Source organism: Stegastes partitus, unplaced genomic scaffold, assembly GCF_000690725.1.
Source record: "Stegastes partitus isolate 25-593 unplaced genomic scaffold, Stegastes_partitus-1.0.2 Scaffold393, whole genome shotgun sequence".
Taxonomy (NCBI): Eukaryota; Metazoa; Chordata; class Actinopteri; family Pomacentridae; genus Stegastes; species Stegastes partitus.
In genome coordinates, this window is record NW_007578124.1 from 159,339 (window position 1) to 181,349 (window position 22,011).

At 45.6% G+C, this 22,011-nt stretch overlaps 1 protein-coding gene across 1 annotated transcript in view; it reads right to left on the bottom strand.

The window, feature by feature from the left end:
* The window catches only part of b4galt2 (UDP-Gal:betaGlcNAc beta 1,4- galactosyltransferase, polypeptide 2), a 166,030-nt gene that overhangs the window by 102,849 nt on the left and 41,170 nt on the right, over positions 1-22,011 (bottom strand). Inside the window, exons 2-3 of the mRNA XM_008285258.1 lie at positions 3,132-3,250; positions 1,864-1,980 (exon numbers count right to left, since the gene is read on the bottom strand). Of these exons, the coding sequence (XP_008283480.1) occupies positions 1,864-1,980; positions 3,132-3,250 (236 nt within the window). The remainder of the gene's footprint in view (positions 1-1,863; positions 1,981-3,131; positions 3,251-22,011) is intronic.

Here is a 22,011-nt window from a genome sequence, read left to right on the forward strand (position 1 = left end):
AGCCGGCAGTAATGGAGTTTTTCCACTACATTAGAGCATCAGAGCACCTGACAACGGCTGCAGCGCTCCACATAATTAGTCTTTCATGTCGTTTAGAAGTTAACGCGAGGCGACAGATTCGGTTCACGACTAGTTCTCGTCATAACGTGATTAGGAGAGGAGAACTGCTGCAGCCTGTTACTTGACCTGTAACGCTGTTTATCACCAAACAACCGTTACACGCGTGACCTGCTTCATAACCCAGACGAGGATTTGACTGATGAGTTTCTCAGCGCCACGATTCTGACATTTGACGAAGGTGACGCAATAATTCACCCGCTAACCCTCGAAAACACGCCGGCGGCATTTAAAAGGCACGTGATTCATCACAGCAAGGAACCGTGAGGTGGGAAAAGAACCGACGGATGTTCATTCTTCTTGTGCTGCTAGAACTAATCATGTATGATGACGGGTTTCATCAGCAAAAATACCCAAATATACGATAAAATCTGTGAGTTTCATTAAAAAAATCAGTGAAAATATAATTCTCTGCTTCTCAACCTGTGACCAACAGACGCTTTGGCTGAACTAGACTGAACTGCAGGCTGCGTATGCACAAATGTCCATCCATCATCTCTACACCTTAATCCTCACCAGGGTCATAGGGGGCGGAGCCTATCCCAGCTGACTCAGGGTGAAGGCAGGTTCACCTGGACAGGTAACCAGTCTATCACAGGGCTACACTTAGAGACAGACAACCAAGCACACTCACATTCACACCTACGGACAATTTACAATCACCAATTAACCTCAGCATGTTTCTGGACTGTGGGAGGAAGCCGGAGAACCCGGAGAGAACCCACGCTGCACGGGGAGAACATGGAGACTCCATGCAGAAAGATCCCGGGTGTCCTCACTGGGACACGAACTGGCGACCTTCTAGCTGTGAGGCCACAGTGCTGACCACCAAACCACCTTGCAGCCCATGCACAAACATAAGTAAGATAGATAGATATCTACAGCATGTAGAGCTGCTGGTTCTTGTTTTTCCAGTACAGGTAGTCCCTGTGGGCACTCATACACGTTTCTTTTGTTTTCTTCAAATTTTTGTTCAATCAAATCAAGAAATTCAACTTTTCGTTTTTCTTTGATATTTGACTTATGACATTATAATCTCCCTACAGAGTTCACAGGAGTGTTTTAGGTTTTCTCCACTTCTGTCCGTGCTGTTTCCATCGAGGTGCAAAACTTTATATTGCAGTAAAAAAAGCGAGCGTCCAGAGGGTGAACTGATTAATCAGCTCACAGAACAATGCAAACTATTCAGACATTCAATTAACTGTTGACATCAGTCATCAAGCCATCACGTAGAAACACAGCTCTGGGCTTTTCTCTGCCGTCGAGTTGCACAAATGAGCGATTTGAAGACGTTGCACGGCTGATCAGAGACTACATCTGTTCGTCTCTTGTTGAAAACTTTGCCGCTAACTTCACTCAGATGTTGCGTAAAATCTACAAACAACAAAACCTGAACAAGAATGTCGTGAAGCTTCAGCGAGCCCATATCTGTAAGTGTCCCAAAACAAACTTTCAGCCACAATCCTTCACTTCCTTCCTTTAGTCTGGACTTTATCCAAACAGAAAACCACATATTTATAATAAACAGTGACCAAAGACACAATCGGTGTTCAGTTTCCTCATAATAAGAAAAAGAATGCAGAAAACAACCTTTTCCCTGCTGCTAATCGTACATTGTTGGGTTTTTAGTCACTTTTCATCTCTATTTTTTTTTTCTTATAAACCTCTAGTTTTGTTCGTTTGTTTCTTCCGTCGTACCGTTCCTGTGATGACACTAAAGATGAACCATGTGCGTCCAGCTCCTACCTGGTTGATGATGTAGATGCCGTAGTCGATCTTCTGCCGCCGGAGGATGGGGTGGAGGTAGTGCAGCCAGTACTTCAGGTGGTTCTCCCTGTGACGGAACGGGATGATGACGGCCACCTGAAACCGACACCTTCACGTTACTCTCCATTTGTATTCCACGTCTGCCGCAGACACAGCTTGCTGATCTTATTGCGGCGCAGTCAGCCGGAGAACCGTTTAATTCAATCAGCTAAACATAAGCAGACACATGTTCGACCAGCGACTGAAGCTGTTCTTAAATGAGCTCGGTGTCATCCTGCAGTCCCCCCGGTTAATGTCCCGCTTTACAGAAAGCCGGTCCTCATTCATAATGAACGAAGCAGCTCGAGGTGGAGACAGGTGTGAGGCCCGGACCGTCCTGCACCTGAGTGAACTTGGGTTTACCCTGAGTTTATGGTGATTTCCTGCTCAGGTGAAGACTGGCGGCAGGCTGACCTTGGTTTCTGTAGTTAAGCATCACGATGAGCGACCGCCACCGCCGATGGAGGAACCCTGAACTCAGAGAGGCGTCGCGTGGAGGAGAAACACTCAGAAAGATTGATTGTCTTCACTACAAAATGTGTTGCAGAACTTAGCATGAGAGGAGAGAAGCTGCTCTGGTTTGCCTCTTAAAACTTTACTAAGCTTCTGCCACATAAAGCAAAAACGTAGGGATGTCGTCCAACTCTCGATTTACCGACATCTGTTTGCTCCTGCAGCCTGTTTCTACGCTTCACGACGCGGTTTGACGTCGTCGTCATTTGCGCGCCGGTGAATGAAATCCAGGCATTATTTGATCGGTTTGCATTATAGGTAAAAAAAAAAAACAACCTGATAACGATATTGACAGATATTAATTTTTTATGTCAATATCCCTAAAAAACAGCATCGAATGTGGTATAAAAATGTCAAAGATCATTCGTGAGTCACATCATCTTAACTGAGGTAAATAAACTTCCTCAGCTTTAAAGTCTACTTTCAGGATTTTGACTAAAAACTCTTTAATCTGGATTTAAAAACAAAGACTCCTCATGATTGTGCCATCATCTAATACTTTTTTCTTTAGTATTACACGACACCGACGTACAGTTTCCTCATTTTTTTGACTAATTTATCATAATGTGGACATAGTTTGGACTTTTTTTAATCATGCATAACTTTTCTTCACAATCTTTTGCTTCCATGGAGAATGTTTGCAGAGTGAAACGCAGTATATTCAAAATAAATGAAATGCAAACAGCGGCGCAGACCTTCCATCTGGGCCGGCAGTCGGGAGGCGTGTAGCGGCCTCCCTCCGTCACGTTGGGGTTTTCTTTCTGCACTCGTTCCATCGTCATCTGGGAGCTGAACTCGATCAACAGACGCCCCACTGAGGAAACAAGAAAAAAGGGAAGAGTTAGCGAGATGAAGATAATAACACGAGAGGCAGCGTTTAGCTTCAAAGCAACACTCGGAGCAACGTGTGCAGAAATGCTGGTTTCCAGGGAAGCTCTGTGCATAATGCAGCGTTTAATAAAATGCACAGGCTCCGGAAAACATATAGTCCTAAAAAACAAACCGAGTCTTTGAAGCTGGTGAATATGAGCCCAACATGGAGGGTAATTATGCTGCAGCATATGTTGTCTCCATCAGTCCTCTGACGGATCAAACGCCACCGATGCACACATGCACCAGTTCAGACTAATTTAAAGGAGGGTCGGCTCTAAATCTCCGGCCTGGACGATGAATGCAGCCCCTCGCTCTGACAACCGGCATCATTAAAACACACGAGCGAGCTTTGCTGTTTGGGCGGCGACCAGAACCTCGCTCTAACAACCGGACCCAGCGTGTCACTCATTAGTCTGTGTTCTCCTTCAGCGTCGGACCAGCAGCTCATTAGCGGATTCATCAAGCATCATCTGATGGAGAAACACAAAAATAAGGGGACAGAGAGTCACGTCTGCTCAGGAGGATTTGTGATCTAATGCTCTCAGTCTACAGGGCAGACTGGGCCAGACGAGCCTTGTTTCTACAGAACCACAGAAGACATCGGTCATGTGGAGAGGAATCCATTAAAGTCTCCCAGTGACCAGGAGGAGCAGGTGGAGTCAGAGGTGAGCACATGTCAGCGAACAATTACTGACACGTCTGAAACCATTTCACGTGTGTTCGTGCATCAGGAAGCGACCGTCTGAGGCTAAACTGTTAGCACGACGTTAGCGCTGAACAGCCTGGACGAAGCAGTTTTGTTAAACTGGTGTTAGTGGGGTTAGATGAGCCAGAAGGCCGGCGAGGAAATCATCTGTAGAAAACAGGTGATCAAGAAACTAACACTTCAGAAACCCACCGGACGGCGTTTCTGTTCCCCTGCAGGGTGGAGAGCTTTCTGGTTGCGTGGTGAGACGTGCAGTGGATCTGAACTTATTTAGATTTTTTTTAAAAATAATTATAACAAAATATGTAACCTATACATCCCAGACTCAGAGGGACATAACCGTCCAACAGACAGACAAATCAAAACCAAATTAAATAAAACATTCGAGCTATTCGGCAGACATCAATCGACATTAACATGAAACTGTTTTATTGTTTTACTATTGATTAGAATTTAATTGTATTTTGCATTTTAGACGTTTTATATTGTTTTATATTTTGTGTTCAGCACTTTGTTTCGACTTTTGTCGTGTTAAAGTGCTTTATAAATAAAGTTGAGTTGAGAGCTCAGCTCAGATATAAATGCTCAGACTTCATTTCTGCCACTGTGCAGCGTTACAGGAGCGTTGAGACGCCTCTGCAGTCCTCTTAAACGTTTGTGATCAGCATCATTGTTGTTAAAGACGCTTGAAACAAACCAGTTCCTGTGCTGCTGACAGGAAGCAGCTGCCTACCTGAGCATGTGCAGACCTTCTGAGCAGACAGGTGGAGACAACATTTTGTTTTTCTGTTTGTTTTAGACAAAGCTGCAATTTTTGAAGTTACGTTTACTCGTCTGAATAAAGCAGCCTGTTAAAGAAAACCAAAGTCTTCACCTGAGTTTCTTCCCATCTCGTCCTGGAGGTTAAACAGGAAGCATGTGTCCAAAGCAGCTCTTTTATTGGTTCAACGGGTAGGTGGGGCCTCAGATATGATTGGATTAGAGATGTGTCCTGATTGGTCAGTTTGAACTGGGAAGGCAGCTCCTGACCTTTATCTAGAGTTGAAACCAGAAGTTTACATCCACTGTATAAAAAGACATAAAACCTTTTCTTTCTCACCGTCTGACATTAAATCAGACTAAACTTTTCCTGTTTCAGCTCAGTCAGGATCACCAACATTATCTCTAAAGGTTTGTGTCTTTTATCCAGTCGATGTAAACTTCTGGTTCCATCTGTATTTATTATGAGTTTACTGGCGACTCCTCAGACTTCTAACTGTTGAATGGAAGTTGTGAAAGTGTTTTGTTTTTTTTTATTGCATAAGAAGGAACGATGACGGGATCAGACGCTGCCTGGCGATCAGACGTCTACAGTTCGTAGTACATTTAACGCAGGTGTTTTCAGTTTATTCAGAATTTCTCCTAAAAGTGTTTTTTGTGGCTCAAATATGATTAATAGGTGTCTTTTTTTTTCACACAGATAATTTACATGAATAAAACGTTTACTTACTGCAAGTCTTAGTCGACAAGAAACATTTTTAAAAGTTAGGAAAGTAAAATGTTTTATAACTTTTTGTTCTTTTTGCTGTTTGTTTAAAAATTGCAAATAAAAAGCTTCAGATTTATTTTCGCCGGCCTGATGTTCGTCCCCCAGACGTTTACAGCTGTTCAGCGACAAACTCGTCGGATGTGGTCGTTCTCTGGAAAGTCACGCACGGCGCTGAATGTGACCAAGAAGTTAAAAATCCTGCACACCTTTCCACCTCGGCTCACCTGCCCGCTCGCTGTCGGACTGTCAGTCTCGTAAAGCTGCAAAATCTGAGCTGCAGATGTCACATGAAAGATGCTGTTCAATAAGAAAACTGTAAAAGTAAACAAAGGATGAACCTAACAGACGCTGAGATGATGCACATTATCTCAGAAGTTAACCTTCAGCCGCTGTGTTGACATCCGGTTGTCACGTGATGCACAGCGAGGCGCACACGAGTCAACGAGGCCGTAATTCGTTTAGCATCGGCGTCTCCTCCAATCAGCAGCGAGCAGGTGAGGAGAGCGATCGATGCCAACCAGGTTACGTGTTCATAACACGCCTCTTTATCGCACCACAAGAGCTCAACGCAAATACGACCGCTTCACCTCCATCTTCCCCGCCGCCGCCGCCGCCGCTCGTTTCTCCTCTTCCCTCTCTAATGAGACAGTAAGTGGAACACGGTGTTTTCATCTCGTCTCAGCGGTTCTGGTACTTAGCAGCAAAAAAAAACTACAGAAAACAACTTCTAGCACAAAAGACGCTATTTTAAGATCACAACTTGTGTTTTTGTTTGTTTGTTTTAACACAAAAACGATTTAACAAGCGGGGCGTCAGTTTAACGGCGCGGTGGCAGATTTTAAATATAAATCCTCATCTCAGCCGGCTCACCATCCCTCTTAAATTTAAGCAAATAACCCACTTCAGAGACCTATATCATGCTTTATTCAGGGCAAGACTTCAACCCGGCACGAGGCAGCGTTGTGTGTTTCTAGTGCACTGTGTCTCTAATGTCAGTGTGTGGTATGTATTAGGTTCTCTGGAAGCCCACAGACTATAATCAGGGCTATAATAGCTCCTCTGGAGGATTAAAGCTAGACTTGAAGGGAATTATCTCCCCCAAACATGATGCAGTAACATGACGGCGATGCAGTTTAACAAGTAGCCTCAAAGTGATGATCTCAATCCTACATCACTTCATTTTGAAATATTCGCTCTGAACTTGTGTAAAAACTCCAAACATCACTCATGTTGTAGCACTGAGGTGTTTCTTATCAGTATCTTAAACAAAACTTTGTAAAAGGAACATTTTCTGTCTTAATGAGGCTCAGATGAGAATGATGATGCCACTCTCGGCCAGCAGGGGGCGACTCCTCTGTCCCGCTGAATAGAAGTCGATGAGGAAACAACTTTTCACTTGATTTGTTATCTCAGTAAATGTCTTCCTCGTGAAGTCATGGTCTTAACTGTTAGTTTTACATCTACTTCAACAAGGCATGATGTTAAATTTGTACAGTAAGGCTCCTTTTAAAATTAAACAGACCATAAAGCGGGCATGTTTGTGGGCGGGGCTAGCTTGTGATTGACAGGTTGCTACCGTATGAGTGTTTTCAGATCAAATGAGCAAGATGATGCTTCAGTCCGGTGATCTACGGACTGATGGATGATGCATCTATATTTCTATGTACAGTGAAAACGACAGCATGCTTCAGTAACAGCACCTCTCAGAACTACACTGGGTTTAGTTGTAGAGGGAGCTGCTAAATAAACCGACTTCCTGGTGGAGCTACTGCGGCTGCTGCTCCGTCTCCTTGGCAGCAGGGTGCAGGGACCTCCTGCCGATAAGCTGCTTGTCAAAGACTGTTACAGCCCTGAACACCTTGGAAGAACCACTGAACCTGTAGCTGCTCCGTTGCTTGTAGCCTCGGTGAGAAACTGAGTTAAATGCCTCCAGATTCCAGCTCTGAATTCAAAACAGAGACAAAAAAAAGAACAAAACTTTCTCCTCGTCTCCTGGCCAGACATGAGCACCTGTGCTGCCAGCTGACGGCCGTCATTAAATGCTGATCTGCAGGATCTAGATTATCTTCGCTGATGAAAACTGATCAGCTACACAGAAAATTGTCACGTTGAATGAAAGCCGGCGACGCTTTGGAGGCTGTCGAGCTCGTAGCGGCGCAGCTACAGGGACGGAAACACAAACACAACGGAATTAAATAAATACGGATATGAATGTGCTGCACTGACACAAAAGTCATGAATATTACAAAAAGGGTGTGTGTGTGTATGTGTGTGTGTGTCTGTGTGTGTGTGTGTGTGCGCTAAAAGACAGACAGGGAGGAAATGTGCATGATTGTGAATAAAAGGAGAATGTGAGTTTGGAGGAAGGAATGATAAATGAGAGCGGTAATGTGTTGAACGTTGATAGTGGTTCAATTATCCAACACACACACACACACACACACACACACACACACAGTGCTTATCTATGTGGTGATATTACAGTAATACATTATAATCACGCTGCTTGATCGCTCTATCCAGGACGCCTGCTGCACTTTGGGGGATACATCACTACTTCGTCTGCAAATATGCAAAGCAATAAGTGCGCGCACACACACACACACACACACACACACACACACACACACACACACACACACACACACAGACGCTGTGTACCAGCCGATCGCCCTCCCACACACAGTAATAATGAACCGAATCTCCGAGCTATTAGATTAGCAGCACTTGTACCGACGCGCCGCGCTGAGAGCACACCTGAGGCAGACGGCACCGTGACTCGACCCGTTCGAGGCGGTGATTCAGTTTGGGTCAGAAGCAGGATAAAAACGGGAGCGCTCAGGTGTTCTGTGTGACGTGGCCTCTGGTCCTCTGGTCCTCTGGTCCTCTGGTCCAGTCTCACGTTGTTGATTTGTTCCTCCTTTCTCACCACACAAGTCGTGTGTCGAAGCTGAAAGCTCGGTGACATGTCAACGCTCAGCCCGGCCTTCCTGTCACCATCGCTCTCTGAATAAGGTCAGATCCATTGACGGCCCCAGAGCAATCAATAGAATAACCGAATATTCTAGCGATTATTCTAGCGATTAATCGACTAGTCGAATACAAAAAATAATAATAATAAATTGATGTCATTAAATAGCTTAATTTAACAGTAATTAGTGGTGGGATGTGATTAAGGGAAAATCTAATTAACTACTGGCTTTGTAATTGATTAATCACATTTTTACTACATAGCAATATCTGACACAATCAGCAAAGTTTTTCAGTTCTAACAAATTCTGGTTGACGACTGAATCAATAAATCGACGTGAACTTAAACAACAAAGTGTTCATTGTTCATCTGTATTTTTCTGATTCTTCATCTGTCTGCTGCAGTCACAGATCAGTGCAACTCAAAGTGCAGTAACAGTGATTATATTCAACATTTTAAGGCTTTTTGTCTTATTGCTGCACAGTTTAAACACCACCACGCTCTGGTCCAGCTGCTACGAGTCCACAGGATCCGTCAGGTTCTCGCTTCCCATTCATTGTGTAGTGAAACGTCTCGTGCCGCGTTATGGAGCATCGCGGGGAATGTTGAGCAACGAGGTGAAGCGTCGCCTCATTTGCATAAAGTCGACTTGACGTCAACTTCATGCAAATTTGGCACATTTTGTCTAAATCGTCCCTGTGGACGCGCAGCATCAGGCCTCGATAAGAAAAACAACTTTCCTCCCAACAAGCCGAGCGATGCGTCTCGTCTTCCACCACAATCTTTCTTGTGCATCTTCTTCGCGGCTGGTAAGCCAGCTTCAGCTGCATTAGCGCCACCTAGTGGCTGGAGTGTGTGCATCAGTGTTACCGGTGGGCCAGAAATTAGGGAAATGAGAAAGGTGTGATTAAACACATTATTTGGTTCGTTATTATTTATTATAATTAATGCGTCAAAGTCCCAGTCCTCATAGGAACTCATGGTTTTCTCTGGAGGTTGTTTTGCTCTTCCTGCCTCTCACCATTTGTGTCTCCATTTTGCTTTCTGCACTTGGCATTACAGCATCAGAAGTGAGCGCGCTGTGCAACAGAAATAACATGCGCTGCATTGTGCATATATAATATAGTACACATTGGAATAAACAAAGCCTGGAGGCACAGAGTCGTGCTTCAAGGCGTTTCAGTAATCACATTACTGGAGGAGTTGTTCCAGCCCTTGTGAGCACCATTTATGGCAATTATGTGGATGTTTCTTGGACACACACCAGCCAGCTGCACGGTGCTACGGACCACACAGCCATCCCCAACACACACTGCAGACGCTGCTCAGCATCTGCTGGAGGAACACAACAAAGAGCCCGAGCCTTTAACTCAGCCTTCAAACTGTCTAGATCAGCACAGCAGCCCACAGAACCGAACGGACCTGCTGCCAACATCCCAGCACAGGACACCACTGGAGGTCCGGCAGCACTATGGGGTAGGGGGTTTTAATGTTGTGGCTGATCGGTGTTTATGGGTCACTCTGATCATGTGGTGGGTCCATCAGAACAGGAGGAGAATACACTGTAGCCGAATCCAAGACATGCAGAATACTGGATGAGTGAAAAGACTTGATTCTGTTCAGTGAGAGTGGTAACGTGAGGTACTAAACACCATACAAACTGCTGCAGGTCACTTCCTCTTCACTGGCTGCTGCTGACAACTCTCCCATCATGACGCACCAGCATGTAGTTCAGTCGACAATTAAATGAAAACGTCTGCAGTAGGCTGAGCACAGAGAAGCCTCGAGTCTCCCCAACAGCTGGGCACTAAAAAAGTCTTAGAAGAAAGTGAAATAAGGCGTCAGAGTTACCGAAGCTGATCCCGAGTGGCTTCATCTACACAGACTCTCCTATGAACACAGCATTTTGAATGTTCATTCAGCGGGAAGCCAAAGTCCTGACCGTGATTATTACTGGTTTAATGCTGCAGCCGTAGTCCTGCGTCAGTCATGTAGTGCTCCTGCTGCACCACCTGCACCCTCATCATCAGGTCGGCCTGAGTCAGGACCTCTCCGTCTGCACCAGCCTCCTCCTCTCTCCTCTCATTTAGTTTTTTTTAAATCAATCAGCCGTGGCCCACTCCGTCTCTGGAGCAGCTAAATGGATTGTTTCACACGGCGGGCGGGGAGAGGCCGACTAAGTGAGCGAAGAAGAAAACGTCCTACTTTCAGCAGCTACCTGCGCCGGCTGGAGGGCCACCGAACCAGCCGAACCATCGTCAGGCGCCGGCACGAACGACATTAAACTTTAACTCGCACACTCTTAAGACGAGAAAGCACTTCTATTTCATGAGACGGCTGCAGGAGAGGGACGGGAGTTTACTAAAGTTTCAGAAAGACTTTTGCAGCTCGTCTAACCTGCAGAAACACGTTTGTTCCCAATGTTTGGTGCTAAAGCTTCACGGTTTGAGTCATCTGAAATAGAAAGCGGCTGTGACTCTGCTACCAATCAACACACTGCACATACTCCAGGAAAGTCGGATTTATTCTGAATTAATAAACACACAGAAAGTCAGACTCATAAATACATCCCAGCTTTGGTAGAACAGGTAGAATCCTAGTCAATGAATGTTTAAAACCCTCAAAGGCCAAAACCGCACCCACAAAAACAAGGTTCATGTGGCTTGGTCCAGTTTGCCACTAAATTTTCATCATGGGCCAAACTTCAAAGTGGCATCGTGACATTACCAGTGGGCTGCTGGTTGGAGCACTTTGACACCAACTAGTCGACCAGAAGCACTGATCAGAAAAACATCAACTCTGGATGTTTTGGGGTTTGACCCACTTTGGCACTGAACCCCTCAAATGTACAAATTCATTAGAACACATGTCCACCGCTCAGCTCTCCACGTTTTACCGTTTTGATCAGGAATGAGGAATTTCAAACTGAATCCACCTTTTTATACCCAAAGCTGAGCAGCTCACTGGGCTTCTCTGAGAAACTAATCAAGCATCGCATTCAACCTCTTTGGTTGGTGAATGGATGGATGGATGAATGGATGGATGGATGGATGGATGGATGAATGGATGAATGGATGAATGGATGGATGGATGGATGGATGGATGGACAGATGGATGGATGGATGATGGATGGATGGATGGATGGATGGATGTGCCCATACGCCTCCCTGCTGTCTGGGCCTGGACAGGGAGCTCCAGCTGCTCTACGTTTAGTGAGTCGAACACATTTTATAAAACTGGAAAATTTGCAACAACAACAAAAAACCCGACTCCAGTGATTGCAATCAGATGTGTAATTTCATTCCATCATGGCTTCCCCGTGCACGGCATCAACGGTTACGCCAAATTAACTCAACCAAAACATCTTCCTGCACAGGTGACTGGGATCAAGACGGAATGAAAAACCTAAAATGATTTAATCTGACTCCATTTGTCCGTCTGTGACTCAGACTAACTGAACAGCTTCCTCCCTCTGAAGGCCGACTCGGCGTTCATGATGTGGCGGCTCTGTGTGTCCTCACAGAGTCCGGCCATCTGACGGACCGAACCAGGCGACAGGCCGGGTGTTAATCAGCACGCCTGTTCTCAGAGCTGCGTGTTTTTTTTTTTTTTTCATGTTGCTTAAGTGACAACTGGAGCGGCGCCAGGGTCAGATTTCTGAGAGAAGTTTATAATTGAGTTTGCTTCTGTGGCCTCGGGAAGGGAGGGAAATGAAAACTGGTGAAATACAGTAAGTGCAAAGAAGAAGAAAAAAGCAGAGAAAGGAGAGAGAGTGTTCCTCTCCTCCTGCCTCCCACTGACACCGACTCTGTGACAATAGAGACTTTCAGCTCTCTGAATCTTATTAGCCTGACCACTCTCTCCGTCTCTTCTCTTTCAATCATTTACAAGTGCCTCCACCAACTGTGGCCCATAATTGCTATTCTTCACGCTCGGATGAAAGAGAGAAAAAGAGATGGAAGTAGAAAGAGACAGAGAGGGAGAAGAATAGCGCTGGGAGGAGAAAAAGTCAAGCGACCACCTCGAGCTTCTCCTGCGACGCCTTTCGTTCTGTTCGTCCTCGTCTCTTCCTGCCCTCAGGTTAGCTTTGTCGTCCTTTATTGTTCGCCTCCTTTCAACGCGCATTGTTGAGGATTGTGTAAATCACTGACGAAGGCCGCGTTCAACTATGAGATCCTGCTGGAGCGTGTTCGTGTGAATTTACTGGATCAGAGGATTATCGGCGTCTAAGAATCTCCGGTCGTGTGTTGGTGCGTCCGAGCAGACGAGATAAAGGGTTAACGGCGGCTCAACAGCAGCAGCAGGCACAAAAGGCTGCAGCGAAGCCTGTAGCATCCGCACGCTGATAGCTTTGTTGTTGCGAACCATGTTGCTGGAAAATGAAAACCCAGATGACAATAAAGGATAACATGAATGCTAAGAAAAGGATGATGTGAAACCAGAGTGTTGTCAGATTAAAAAGGTGTCTGTTCTGCAGCTGTCTCTCAGAAACACAGCCAGCGTGTGAACGCAAGAGCCAGAATATTTAAAATAAAAATCTCCCCCCGTCGACACTCTAATACGACGAGATGCTGTAATTGTGGCAAACAGAAGACGTACAAGTGAAGAGCTGCCACGAGTGTAATAACCAGAACAATCACATCTGGACCAGAGAGAAGCAGGAGAGTTACTGTGAGCGCCGAGGGCTTCACCAATAAAAGTGTCATGTTGGCTGACTGAGGATGTTTCTGCAAAAGAGGAGCAACTCAGGAATTATTAAGCCTCTGCTCATAAAACCACGAGGAGGGAGTCGGCCACCACGACCAGGTGAAGCCGAGACGCCATGATTCACTCAGAAAATAGTTTGAATTCTTTGTTCTGAGCAGCGACGGTTCAAACTCGCCGTGTTTGTCACAGCAAACTAAAAAAAAGAAATAATCAGTGTTCAGCTACGTGTCTACTGGGGGGATGTTCCCACCCGCCTGATAGGGTTAGGGTGACCTCTAGGTGGTCACATGACAGCCATTCACCAGAAACCAGTCCTGTAGAAGCAGCGAACCAACATGGCTGCTTGCGTTGGCATTTATTACGGAGTCTATCCCAGCTGACTCAGGGTGAAGGCAGGTTCACCTGGACAGGTAACCAGTCTATCACAGGGCTACACTTAGAGACAGACAACCAAGCACACTCACATTCACACCTACGGACAATTTACAATCACCAATTAACCTCAGCATGTTTCTGGACTGTGGGAGGAAGCCGGAGAACCCGGAGAGAACCCACGCTGCACGGGGAGAACATGGAGACTCCACGCAGGAAGATCCCGGGTGTCCTCACCGGGACGCCAACCGGCGACCTTCTAGCTGTGAGGCAACAGTGATAACCACCGAGCCACTCCAGTGCAGTCCTGGTCCTGGTCTGTTTACACACATGGGGAACAGTTTCAAAGGGAGGGACTCACGTGCACTGACATAAACTCACGTGCACGTGGGCCAGACTGGCTGCTTAAATACTAAGACTACAAGAAAAACACTGGGAGTGTTTCTTCACTGCATCCTTACGTGGCAGGAAGCAGTTAGCTGCTGTGCTAATGCTAAACTCATTTCCATAATTTAAGATGTTCTGGTCTATTAACTACAACAAGTGTCTACATGAACAAAACCACTTCATAAGATCCTTTTATTTGTCTTTCATTACAACTCTGCCACCGGCACTTCCCTTTGGATTCGTTCTGCTGAATGAGGTGAGCAACAACCTCTAATGATCAGGAAGTGTTTCCTGCTGTACTGTAGGACAAACAACCAGCAACAAGCCCTAACAAGAAGTCCCATTAATGAGTGTGAATTCTAAGCAGGCTGATGAAAGTAATTACAGCGCGAGAAGGTTTAAGGCAAAGCGTCTGATTGTGCTGTTCCTTCTGTCGAGGAACAATACTTTCATCAGCTTTAATTGCAGCGCTGCTGCTCAGCACCGGTGCTGCAGATCATTACCCCAACAAGCGAGGCAAAAAGAGCACTTCATGGCTCCCATCCATGTGCACGGCATGTTCACCGGCGTGTTTCTGCTCCGAGAGCGTGGTGGGGAACACGGAGCAGATGGAGGATGCATGTAAGCCGGCGGGGTGCGTGGACGAGAGACAAAGACAACATCAGACTGAATAAAAGAAGAGAAGGGGCACGAAGGACAAGTGGCACCAGAGCAGAGTGAAGCACAAAGAACAAATAGAGGAAGAACAACTGGAAAAAAGAGTGAAACGGTTGAAGAGACACAACGGAGACGTCGAGCGAAGGGCAGCGACGGATAGCGTGAGGTCTGGAGGCAAATACAGGGCCGCTGGAGAGGAGGTGGTTCCTCTACGGTGGTCGGTCGACGTCCGTCTGATGTCAGGACAAACTCACTGACTGACTCTGGAGCTCTATGAATTCACAACAGCCTTTAATTCATCATCAGACCTCTGATTAGTGACCTCACTTCCGCTCCACACTGAGAAAAGTGAAGAAAACAAAAGTGTTCTGCTGCTGGACTTTATCAGGCTACTATGTGCTACCTGCTGTATTTATGTGTCTCTAAACCCTCCATCAGCTTTCCAAGAAACTTTTAGCCAGAAATGATCCACCTGGAGGCCACACCACCACCAACATCAGGCCATCGTTGGTTGACCTGCTCGCCCTGCATCGGGTCAGCTGGTGTCGGAGACGTGGCAGCAAATGAAACATCCGGCACGTCGCTTTACCAAAATGTGGTATCTTCTCGTAGGTTAATCGTAGCAACTGGACCTGCTTGAGTTCCTTGAAGACGTTTCACCTCTCATCCAAGAGGCTCCATCAGTTCCGACTGAGAGGTCGTCAAGGAACTCAAGAAAGTCCAGTTGCTACGGCCACGACCACGACCTGGAGGACTGAGAACCTTCACGAACAAAATCTGGCATCAACGGTCGGCAGCAGGGCGGCGAGAGTTGGCATAAAATCAGCTTCCCAACTGACCGTCGTTCTTAAAAAGGATCACGGTGTCATCCAGCCGCTGAGTTTTCAAAATCAAATCAACCAGTAGTGGATGAATACGCTGTGATGAGGTCCTGGATGGAAACATGGCGGTTCCAGGCTTTGGTGTTGTTTCAGCAAATGCTTAGAATGATTTACAAAAAAATCCAGCTGCCCCAAAACACACAGTTAAAAAGTCTTTACTTCGAAAGAAACTCCTTCAAACTCTTGTTTTCGTGCATCTGGTTTCATTTCTTTTGACGCAGAACAGTTGAAGGGAAGGATAGAAGAAGACACAGGCTGCACACCCGTGGAAACGGCGTTGAGAAATACCAAAAACAGCAAGACAACAAGATGCATACCACTGCTTTTCTTTACCTCAAGAAATCTACGCACAAAACGTCTTCATTTACAGGAAGTGAAATCATCTGATGCTGCCTGAACCCTGTAAAGCCTGAACCATCACATAATTGCCAGAAAATTCAATTTGCATGTGTGAGTTTTGCTGCATCCAGTTTTTAGTGCATGAATCCAGGCTGGGTTATCGGCGCGCTGCGTGTGTCTGACTGCAGGTTGTTCATGAAAACAAATGTCCGACTGATGACGTCGAGGTCTCAGAACCACTCGGCGCTGCAGCTTCAGCACGCAGCCTGTTGTTCACTCGCCTCCTCAATTATGCAAATCTAATCCTCGATCCTCATCATCATCATCATCATCCTATTAATCTGGATTTGACCTGTTCCAAGTAATCTAGAAACGGCAGCGCGGTGACGCCGTCCTCCGCCAGCCCGCGTGTTGCCGTGTGTGTTTCCCTGGATGCTGTTCTTGGCCCGATCCGTTCTCCTCATTACACGACACCAAATCTGCATGACTGGCAGCCGGGGCGACGCCAGCATGTGTCTGTGTGTGTGTGTTGGTGTGTTTGGCGGTGCAGCTACAGGTTTCACCGCCGCCGTCCAGCTGGCACGTCGTCGCGGTGGCTGGCACATGTGTCGACCCACACCAACACACACACACACACACACACACACGCACACACACACACACTAACACGCTACAGACGTGACTTCCGGAGGGATCATTAACTGCGAGGCCTGTCAGAGCGCGGCGTGGTTCGGAGGGTCGGCGGGACGGACATGAAGCGGCGCTGGGAGCTCGCTTCGGCCTGCCAGAGGATTACAATGCAGACACAACCTGAGGTGATGCCAGAGAACCGCAGCCAAGAATAACACCGCAGAGAACATCCACTGGTGTCCGGCTCGACTTCATCAGAGTTCAGGCCGGAGCGCCAAACTCATCACACACCTACAGATCATGTGCTGCTGCTGCTGCTGTTATCTAGAGTGTAAAAAAATAAATAAAACCATCAGTAACTTTTACAGTGTTCATTACATGGAGCTGATCAGATTGATATAAATACAGCCTGTATTCAGTTCCTGTCTATTCCTGCCAGAGGGACGAGGAGATCCACGAAGAACGATTTCATTTGAGTCTTTTCATATCTGAGTGAGAGGTGTGACTCCGACGGGGGAGAAGGTTTTAGAAGGAAACAGCTTCTGCTCACTAAAATAAAAGAGGTGGACGAATACGTCGGGCTCCAACTGGTGATCTTTTGCTCAGTTGTGTAAAATTGGTACAAATCAGGGACATATGTAAACGTCTCAGTCGCCAAACATGCAGATTTATGGTTTGTTTTTTATTAAACATGAAAAGTAAAAGCATCAAATCATCACGTTGCAGAAGCTGCAGAATATTTCAGCTCATAAACAGCTAAACAGTGAAACTTCTGCCAATTAATAAAGTGTTAATCAACATATGGTCTCTTATTTATTTCTGTTTTTTACAACTTTCTGAGCCACAGCGTCGAGAAACAAACGAGTGTAGAAACCGACGGCCTCGGTGACCGTCAGCCCACACCGAGGCAGCAGGAGGCGGAAAAACACTTCATAAAAACTGCGTCTAGATCTTTAAATCGAGTGTAAAAGTCCATTAAATCATCACTGAAACAAAAGCAAAGCTCTCAAAGCGGCTGCACTCTGTCCTCGTTACGTTATTTGTAAAGCAGCTTAATGGCTGCCGGGCTGAACGTGGACTTTCTGTTTTTATTTGAGCACCTTGCAGCTACAAGATATGAACCAAACACCTCTCTGCTCCGCACGCCGTCTCTCTTTGTGACTCGGCTCAATTAGGAAAAACGAGCGGCGCCCGAGTCGTCCGTCCCCGTCGCAGCAGCAGCAGCACAATGAATCAAAAGCCGCCTGATAAGTCGCAGCCTCGTTTACTCCGGAGCGCGTCGCCGTAATTAGGAGCCGCCGAGAGTCACGGATGAATCCTCACAGAAAACACAGAGAGTGGAGTCATTTAAAAAAAACTCTTCATGTGCTGTGTGTGAACGAGGTCTGAAAAGCACCGCTGCTTCATGATTATTATTATTATTATTATTATTACTATTATTATCATTATTATTATTATTATCATTATTATTATTGTTGTTGTTGTTGTTGTTGTTGTTATTATTATCATTATTATTATTATGAGGTCAGAAACTAATCAAGCATCACGTTAAACCACTAAATCTAATGTTTCTGTTCAGTAAATAACTAGAATTTGACGTCTTAATCAAGAAATAATAATGAGCTTTACTGTTTTTCTGGTTTTGGGGGTAAAACAGTAAATTTTTTAACACATGATTAACAATAATAATAATAATAATAATATTTTAGCATTAAAAGCACCATTTGGGTCAAAGAGCTTCTACATGCTGGTGTATGAACCACTACAGAGACATTAGAAGTGATTCATTTAGGGCATAAACCTGACGTTAAGGTTAAACTCTGGACATTTATTCTATCAGCTGCTGCAGATACAAACGCAAATGGTTGATCCTCCTGAGCTGAGTTCAAGAGTTTGTGCAAGAAAAAGCAAGATGCTGAAAACAGACAAGCAAGAACAGCCCATGGAGCCCAGCTGGACGGACGAGGAACTACCTCGTCCCTGGACGACCGGCTTCGTCTGCCGTCCCTGTGCTCGCTGCTCACCTGTGCACGGGCAGGTGTGTGCAGGTAAATGCAGCAGTCTGGCTTTCTACAGGCCAGAAAACGTTTTATTTTTTTAAATTACCAGAGCAGTTGATTTATCGATTGCTGTCAGGACGTAAAGAGACAAAAAGTGCTTCTGTGCAGACATCAGTAATATGGTAACAGACTCACCAGAAGCCTTTAAAAGGACTGTGGGAATCCGTCAGAGGTCAGCGGGCCCGAGGTAATTAGAACTGGGCTGGATTAAAAAAACGGATATAATAAGTAATAATTATCCTTCATAATGGAAACGTACCAAAGAGGCTAATGAGCTTTAATGAGCCGTTTAGAGCGCGCCCGGCCCCGACGCTCGCAACAGGAAGTGTTGTTTTAGTGGCGCTGCAGGTGGGACAGACGGGAAGACGCTCAGACAGACGTACACGGACCGAAAACGCCTCCAGGTGAAGCAGAGAGAGGAGGTGAAGCCCTCAGCGCCTCCTGTTCGCTCAGCCAGACTCACCGGGCGGCGCTCCCACATCCCTCTGCACTCACAAACCAAACATCCACCATAAACCGGTACCAGCAGGCTGCTTCCTGTGATCCGGTAGAGCTCAGCTGCAGCGTACCTGCACGTGTTAATGATTTATGTTGTGAGCAGCGGCTGGAATCAGCACTCAGCAGCCGCTAAAAGCCGCCCGCCTGCAGCCCGACAGCACATTCAGAGGTTTGTTGTTGTTGTTCAGGATTTACACCCGAATGCTGCGAAAACATTTCAGAACATTTCAGAACTTTGCTCTCGGCCTGGAAGCTTTTATTGCTTCAGCAGCTGCTTCAGTGACAAACAACTTTAACCTACAAAAACCAATAAAGGACGGACAGCGAGAGAGAGAGACGGAGACAGGAAGTGGACGGAAATGAAGACCAGTTGAAACCTATAACGTCTGGACAAACCGGATCAGATTAGGTCCATCACCGGTCAGTCAGGCAAGAAGGAGCTCAAACACAGAACACTGCAGCTAATCGATTATTAAAACAGTCGTCAACTAATCTAGCCATCGACTAGTTGTTTAATAATATTGTTTTTAGATGTTTTTGTTCAAATCTTAAACCGATCTGTTCAGCAGCTACCAAAGTGTGTCGGTAACGATCCACCGGCGGCTAAAATCTACCAGGAAGTAGAAGGAGCAGCTGACGGCCAATAGCTGGCCTCGTTCTGCGTCATGTGACCACAGCGGTCAACGCATTCAGCAAGAAGTTCAGAGAGATAAATCAGGAGAGAAAAGTTAAACAACAAGTCGTCCAGCGTGTGGCAGCACTTCACACTGAAGCTACTGAACCTGCGAACTTTGGGAAAACTTTTTTTAAAAACAATTTTCCGTCATTTTTTGTGTTTGATGTTTGAACTGAGGAAGCTTCACGCTGACAGGACGACATGAAGCTCACTGTGATCCTCCTGATTCGTTCATTAGTTTAATAAAAGCCACAATCCTCTTGTGTTCTTCTTCTTCTTCATTAAAAATATGTGTGAATAAAGACCAAACAAAAACAAAACAATATTTTTTTAAAAAAGAGAGAAATTAATCAATTACTCGTAAAATAACCGACAGATGAATCGATTATCAAAGTAATGGTCAGGTGCAGCCCTGGTTAGAACTGAACACGTTCTGGAGGACTTTTACTTTTGCATTCATGTCAATTTGCACTTTTAATTTGCGGTAAAACTTTGCATGAGCCGAAAAAGGTGGAAGACGAGCGCTGAGTCGGGGGAAGAGGAAGGAGTGAGAAACATGAAGTGAAGTGACCTGGAGCTCAGCGGACTTCAGTCGAGCTGTCACACAGATGTTCAAAAATCTGAAACTTTACTGACAGCTGAGCGTCTCCACAACCACACAGACGCCCAAAACAAGTTCAGCACCATCCGTCGTGTACGGAGGTGAAGCTTCCTGGTACGTACGGTTACGCTTCACATCCGTCATCAGCTCAACGGTGGTGATACGACGATAAGAGCAGCTCCCAGCACGTCTGCAGCTGATGATGACATCTATCTGCAGGAATGAGAGCAGACAGTCGGATTCCTCTCCGTCTGGAGAAAACACTCACCTCAGTCGATTCAATTACACAATATATACCCACAGCAGCGCACACACACTAAACACACACACACAGCCAGAGACCCACTCAATACCAATACATCAGAGCCTTCATAACAAAGCTGCTCTTTTCACCTTCTGCTATGTGGCGCCCTGAACAACAGCAATCAGCGCCTCGACAGGGCAAAAACAATATTGAAAACACGGCGATCAAACAGGATCAGAGTCTGGTTAATGCAGGAAAACAGTAGAAAGCTTCAGTAAGAGGAGAGTCACAGGAAACCAGGATTCCATCAGGTCCAGAACAAAACCGCCGGATCAGTTCAAGGATTCACTCATAACGAGGAGCCGGTCGCTGTTCAGTGTCGACTCAGTCTGTCCATGTTCAAAAATCCTTCACATAAATTAAAACAAATGTTCCTCTATCACTAAAAGGACAAAGAAAAGAAATTAAAAACTGTAATTACACTTAATTGTTCTGTTTCATTTTGCAGATTTGTTCTGTGGTTCTGAAATACTGAGAAATACCAACAAAAATACAAAAGAAAAACAAATATATAAAAGACATAAAAACATAAAAAAAGAACTGTTAAATGCTTCTGCCACATTTATTTAATTTAATATTTCCTTTTAATTAACACAAAAACCTGTTAAATTCAAATCTAAATGTGTAAATCTGTTCCTACAATCAGACACAATCAGTGACAGTCAACAGTTACGTCCGATTTCATACAGACACGACTCGAAATGAGAAAGATCTCGTATAATCCAAACGGGAACGTTGATTACAGCGTTTCCATCAGTGTATAGTATTTATATGAGCAGTCTGTCCAAACACAGCTGCATCATGTAAAGCAGGCGGCCACCTCGCCGTCGTCTTCATATCGGTGTGTCGCTGGAGGAGCAGTGAAGTATGATCACGATGCTCACACACCATCCTGATCAATTCACCATTTTGTTTGACAAATGTAGAAAAACCTGCACTCTTGTAATTTTTTTTTACACTATTTGAAACCCGTCAGCCTGGATCGATAGAAATAATAATATGGTTGGATGTAAAGACCGACTCTGAGCGCCACACTCACACAGTCGCTGCCTCCACACATGCTCAGACTTTGGCTGCGGCTCAAATGGGAGCTGATTTAACTGATGTAAATGCAGTTTTGCTTTTCTGCCGGGCTGAAACCCCTGGCAACCCCACTCTATCTGTCTCCAAAGACACAGTGACAGATCCGATTTCAGAGCGCTCTGAAAGGCCTGAAAGGAGAGAGGGATGGGGAGGACGCTGGAGGGAGGAGGAGGAGGAGGAGGAGGAGAAATGAGAGTAAAGTGGGAGAGAAAAAGCAAAGGGAGGTAAAGAGAGAGATGAATGGACACTAAAGAGGGAGGATGAGAGGAGGCAGACGGCAACACAGAGAAAGAGAGAGAGAG